Genomic DNA, 6,650 nt, shown 5'->3' on the forward strand with positions numbered 1-6,650 from the left:
CCTGTCACCAAGTTGTGAAATCACCGTTGTAACAAATCTCTCTGAAGTACATAAATCCAGTATAAATAGTTAAAGTAATTCCAGCAGTAATAAATATCAAATTAAAAAGACAAAGATCCACTTATCCTCCGACCGGAACGAACGTGGATGACTGACATCTTTGATGTCAAAAATAATTCCCGTAACGGTTAACAGTGGTATGTTAAGGAAAAGGTAAGTAAGTAAGACTTGTCTGCATACTTTCAAAGCTGAAAGGTATTCACATGCTGGTTACAATAAAAGTTAGGGACAGCATCTGCCCAAAAGTAGTTAAGTCTGTCTTTGCAGAGAAAAATGTGTTACCAAGCTGAAGCACATGAGGTTCAAGGTTAAAAAGTACCTATCCCTGTTAGTCTACACCCTCGATTATTACGGTCCCAAACAACTAAGGAGACTGACTGCCTTGCATCAACTAAGCAATAAAAAGAAAATAGTGGGTAAGAGTGAAAAATGTTACTCAAGCACTCCCCTCTCGCATGAAAAAGATGCAGGCAAAAGCTTAGGAACCAAACATAAATTAGTAATTGCAAGGACGCAGGTTATAGTCGTGTGTTGGAAAGATAGACAAAGCATCGTCAGGCTGAGGCAAACAGGCGGTTCTCGCTGGTTCAACTAAAGTCGAATCGATGACCGCAGGCTGGGCGTCTGTCTTTTTGAGGCGATCACTATGCACAATTTCATATGAATTAAAAATGAGATCATAAAGCTCAAATTTGTGACCACCTAGTTGCTTAACTATCTGGCGTGGGCCCACGAATTTAGGGGACAACTTTGAATGTCTCTCTGGGACTCGAATCATAACAAAGTCACCCACTTTCAAGGAAACAGGGGCGCCTGTAGTCTCTTTCTGACTTCTCTATGAATATCTGTGAAAACCTTGAGTTGAACCTTAGAATAATCATCTACATTATATACAGGTGAATGAGAACTACCAAGCAGGTCATACGGGAGTCTCTTCTCAACCCCAAAAATTATGTAGTGGGGAGATTGTCCCGTTGACTCACAAACACGGCAGTTTATGCTTGCTGCAACATATGCTAGCCAGTCCTCCCAGGTATGCTGAAGTCCGCTAACGACCGGGCGCAAGACATCTAAAATCTTCCTATTCGCGCGCCCAACAAGACCGTTGCTGGCTGGGTGATAACTGACTGTAAAAGATTGTGTAATGGCAAACTGTTTGCATATTTCTGCTAAAAGTTGATTTCGAAACTCGGTTCCATTATCACTTAACAACACTCTAGGTGTGGAATACGGACAAATGAGATGAGCTATTAGGGCATGAGCAATGGCCTTACCAGATTTATCTTTCACTGGGGCTAAAACAACGTACCGAGACAAGTGATCTACACAAACTAAGAGGTACCTAGAGCCCTGGTGGCTGGCGGGAAGCTGTAGCAAGTCAATGAAACTACATCCCAGGCCGGTCAGGGGCGGGTATTCAAGCTCGGCGCAGGCCTAGGCACCGTCCCTTTATGTTGGGCAGTTAACTTGACACACTTAGCCACATACGCGTCAATATGTTTGGGGTTACGCATAGTTGGCCAAAAATAGACCGCTCGGGCCGCTGTTAATGCGCGCTCCCTCCCCGGGTGGCCAGTAATGACCGCGTCATGAATTAAGTTCAGCACCACCGGCACATAACACAAACTGTGCGGCAGACTCCTTTTTGCGGGGCCAGTAGCGGCACAGGACACCGTCCTGTGACAAGAAAAATTGTGAAAAAGACACAGGTAGTGGCGGGAGACATAGTATATTACTTTTCCCCAAACGTCATGGCGACGCTGGGCTGCTGCTAAATCCTTTAGACTGAAATTTTGAATTTCAGTAGGCGCTTCTGCCACTGAGCCAACAGGTACGTTTCTAGACAGTGAATCCGCGACGACATTCGCGCGGCCAGGTAAATACTTAAAGGTTGGCCCAAACTCCTGGATAGTCAGGTACCACCGTGCGAGGCGACCGGTGAAGTTTCTACCCTTAAAAAACTCGGTGACTGGCGCGTGGTCCGTAAAGACAGCGATAGGATAGCCAAGGATAATATCCCTAAAATGTTTAAGAGCCCAAACAACCGCTAGGGTTTCCTGGTGGGTCACTGAATAGTTCGACTCAGCCTGGTTTAAAGTACGACTTGCGTACGCAATAGCGCGATTTTTACCGCGAGCGTCCGGCTGCATCAAAACAGCACCAAGACCCAGGGCTGAGGCATCTGTAAAAAGTGTAAAAGGGACGTCGTAGTCCGGGAATGCCAAGGCTGGAGCGTTGATTAACGCTGACTTCAAGTCTGTAAAACTCCTGTGTTGTGGGGCATTCCAATGAAAAAGGCACCTCTTTCGCTAAAAGTTGCGTTAGAGGCGAAGCAATTTTGGCAAAACCTTGTATGAAAGGCCTATAGCAGCCGGACAACCCAAGGAAAGACCGAACGTTTTCGACGGTTTGGGGTTGCGGAAAATTCTTTATGGCCGATATTTTATCGTCCATCGTGTAGATACCATCTCCATCAACAGTGTGGCCTAAAAAGGTGATTTTTGCCTTTAAAATTCATTTAGTCTGCTTGGCCTTAAGGCCAGCGCCTGAGTTTAAGCAGAACCGCTTCTAGTTTAGCTAGGTGACTGGCGCCATCCTTGCTGCAGATGATTAAATCATCTAAATATGCATAGACTTCCTTGCCTATCATGCCTGAGAACAATGTGTTGATCATCCTCTGAAAAGTAATGGGTGCGGTTTTGAGGCCTAATTGCATCCTTAACCATTCAAAATGACCGCTAGTACTGAAGGCTGTAATCTCTCTGGATTCAGCTGCCATCCTTTTCTCTTATTCATAGAACATAAGAAACAGGAGTCCCAAGGGCCGGCACCTGTACGAAACCAGTACACCTTAGAACATAAGAACGCAGGAGTCTGCAGGGCCAAGGTAGGCCTGCAGTTCCTTAAGAACATAAGAACGGTGGAGTCTGTAAGCAGGCCGGTAGGCCTGTACGAGGCAGTGCCCTTAAAAAGGTCAAGACTACTGAAAATAGTATTCCCTTGCCCCAGGGACATTGGATGTCACCTAAATCAGGCAGAGGGTACCTATCATCCTCAGTCACCTCATTTACTTTCCTAAAATCGATGACAGGCCTGAAACTTCCGTCCTTTTTAGGGACTAGAAACAAGGGCGAGTTTTGACGGAGATCGGGGATGCTGAATAACACCCTGGTCCAACATATCTTTAATCTGTTCATCTACAATCTGCCGTTGACTGTGTGGAAGTCTGCATGTAGGAATGTACACCGGTTTGGTGTCGGGTTTAACCCTAATGTTGTGTTTTGTCGTAGCAGTCGCACCTAAAGGTTCACCGGGCAGGGCAATGACATCACGATACTGATGTAAAAACCTCAGAAGCGGGCCCTTAAGCTCGGGATAATCGACCACTTTGACTAAAGAATCGACAAGACAAGATGTGTCGCCGGCGGCGGGTTGACCCACTGCGCCGACACAAGGCCGCTTTAACTTTAAAGGGTCTGGGGACACCTGTCCGTCGAACGCTAAAGCGCGACCCAAAAAATGACTCCATTCTGACGGTTAACTGTGGACCGCCAGTGGCATTAACCACTAAAGCTACGGTTCTACCTCCCTCGCGCACCGTGTTATGTGTGGACTCTATCGCTAGCATGTTGACACGACTCGGCCCTTCTTGGCAGATGTCACAACCTACGGTGGCGTTAGTGACTGTCACGGTGAAATGCATTGCGGCTCGTTGAGGGATTTCCGTGATTTCCACGACTATCGCATTGACATTTTTTCCATCCCCTTAAACGTCAGTTGGTGTTGGTGGTTGACCATGAAGTGAGTTGGTTCCGCGCCATGCACCGGCACCAGTGTGGAAAGGTCGGCACGGTATACTACCGACTCAGGAGAAACACTTTCCCGACCCTTGCCGGGTATGTCTTTTCGTTCCCAGGGAGTAAAGCAGGAACGCACAGGTTGATCCATGGTCTTGAAACATCTCCCCTTTGAAACCTTACTTCGTGGTACTATTCTGAAAGTATTACCATGCAGTTGAACCTCAGTGACGACAACCCAAGAAGACCGGGTCAGACAGCAGGGAAGAAGTTTTACGTCACGTAAAAATCCAAACTCATGAGATACAGGGTGTTTCTTCCCAAACTCACTGGCAAACTCACCAACCCAAGGATGTTAAGCCTGTCGGCGGTAACACCGCAAAGGCTCAGAGTCAGAGGGTCGTAGCTGGTGGCGGCCTCTCCCGCGACGCGCGTTTTAAAAGCTATGTATGTCCCTTCAGACAAAACATTAACAGCAGCGCCGGGGTCGCCAGCAACTGACGCTGGTAGCGTACCCAGCTTGACTTTAAGTGCCATAATTTCAGGCTGACTGCACGCGGCCACAACAGATTCAAACAAGCTACTATTGCCAGCCTGCACCGCAGTCTCATTTCCTTTTGGTGCCTGGGTTGCTACCCTGGGTCGTTTTGGGGGGGGCGCTCGGCTTCCCCCGACCCCTTTACGAACTTTCCTGCTTGCTCGTTCTTTAACTGTAGCACAGAGAAACACTTCTCTGTGGTCGGTGTCTACCAGTACCGTGGACAAGAAACAGAACTTGCCAGTGTGGTAGCCCGCAGCTCCGGCACTTTTGAAGCGGCCGGGGGTCTTCTGAGAGAAAGCAGATTTGCCTGACATCGGCGAGCCTCCTTCTCCCTAATAGCCTTGCGATCCCGCTGACGTTTTACACAATAGTCAACCGTATGACCGTCGCGCTGACAGTACGAACGAGTGGCGCTTAGGCTTTTCGGTGGTGGACGCCACCACTGATGAGGACGCAGCATACGTATTAGTGGCCTTCTGGTCGACAGAAGAGCTGGCAGCAGGGACTGGCGCTCCGTCTTTCTCCTCAATTTTAGTTTTTATTTTAAGCATGAAGTCGTGCGTAACTTTTCAGCGAGGGCCGTAGGCTAGGGATAAAGAACTTTTCAAAAATGGCCCTTTATTACAGAAATGTATAAAAAAAAAAAAAAAAAAAAAATTGAGAACATTAGATAGAGACATATTCTCTCCTCTGTTCAGCCACCTGGCTTTCAAATACTGAGCCCTAAATCAGTGACAACCGATAGGCGTCTGCTGGTCCGGCTAAAAGCCCTTTACTCTCCACAGCTGTAGTAAAATCAATTTGGTCACAGCTACATTAACACCTTTTGACGAGGCTGTGCCTAACATCTTCTAAAGACTCCAGAAAATGTGACCGGGAAACTGGGCATAATCTTTGGTTTGTTACCGGTTCCATGAACGCTTGTGGTGTACACAAAGAGCTGATGCTTCTGTTCCCGGCTTTAATCTAGACCTAATGAAGGACATTTTTATCACTCGCCTCTGACACAAATGGAGTTATTCATAACATCTCGCATTGCAGGATGCCGAAGTCTCTCGCACTGTAATCCGGCTCATTGCCCCTGCGAAAGCTCTGACTGACGCCGTAGTCGGCAGAAGCTTAATAGTGTTAGTAGCCATTGTGGATTCTTGGTTAGTTATTACCTTTGGCATCATGCGGGAGAGAAGGAGGAGGAACTCTGTCATGAATAGACCCGCTCCTTAGGATACGGGAATTGTCATCCTCGGCGGGCGCTTCCGAATCCTGTACCAACTGCTGATATGCCTTGGTTAACAGTCTAACTCTGCTTCCTGGTTTACCTGCCATTTAAAAAAAAAAGGCATTAGTAAAATAAGGCTTCATGAGGAAAAATATGGTAAAGGAAAGAAAGTATCACCGCCTAAGTATTGTGCTCCTCGCCTCAGATGGCTTCAAAACGCATTAAAAGAGTGGAAAAAAAGAACAATGAAGGTGAACAGATAGCATGATAAAAACACACAAGAAAGTAGGAAAATAAAATGAATGACTATACTCAAAATGCAAACAATGTTCACAATTCAGGAAACATATTACCCATCCCTCTACACCAGAATAAAATTCACCAGCCTACGGAAAACTAGATACGGCTCCACACGGAGACACACAAAGCACGTAAAAAAAAAAAAATCACCTGAAATGTCATCAACAAGTGGTGTATTAATAGAGTAGAAGAGTAAGCGCCCACCCAGGAATGGCTGTGTCGTAGCAGACAAGTGGATGTCAGGAGTGGGAAGCAGGATCCCGACAGTGGGCGGGTGGGCCAGACGCAAGAGGCGATATATGGGCTTGCGCAAGGGGCGCAGAACCCCAGGGCGCAGGGGCGATAATGTGGCGCGCAAGGCGGTGTGGTGCTGTGTGCCAAAAGACTCGACTCGTACCGGGGGCAGGGGGGGATGACGGTGCTTGTGTCGGCTTTCTGCACCTTGCCGCCTGTCTGTCCCTTGACGACACATCCATTGTTAGCCACCACTTTGTATAGCCTTTTGTTAGCTGTTTTTTTTTGGTGTTTTGATTAAGAGCGCGAACTGTTATCTCACGTCAGGTCCGGTCTACTACCGTTGCTTCTGCTTTTCTCCAGTTGATAGAAGTCGTGAGACAACACAACAGCCTTTTAGTTAAGTGATGTGTGTTATGTGTTGGCCGAGCGGTAGCCGTTATAAATTCACTTTGAGTTGCTCATAACATCCTCGCATTGCAGGATGAAGTCTCTCACA

At 47.2% G+C, this 6,650-nt stretch overlaps 1 protein-coding gene across 1 annotated transcript in view; it reads left to right on the forward strand.

Annotated features, from left to right (window-relative positions):
* The window catches only part of LOC126992332 (G-protein coupled receptor GRL101-like), a 72,482-nt gene extending 67,773 nt beyond the window's left edge, over positions 1-4,709 (forward strand). Inside the window, exon 7 of the mRNA XM_050851017.1 lies at positions 4,574-4,709. Coding sequence (XP_050706974.1) covers positions 4,574-4,709 — 136 coding nt within the window. The remainder of the gene's footprint in view (positions 1-4,573) is intronic.
* The last annotated feature ends 1,941 nt before the right edge of the window (positions 4,710-6,650 follow it).

This window comes from Eriocheir sinensis, unplaced genomic scaffold (genome assembly GCF_024679095.1).
Source record: "Eriocheir sinensis breed Jianghai 21 unplaced genomic scaffold, ASM2467909v1 Scaffold446, whole genome shotgun sequence".
Classification (NCBI taxonomy): domain Eukaryota; kingdom Metazoa; phylum Arthropoda; class Malacostraca; order Decapoda; family Varunidae; genus Eriocheir; species Eriocheir sinensis.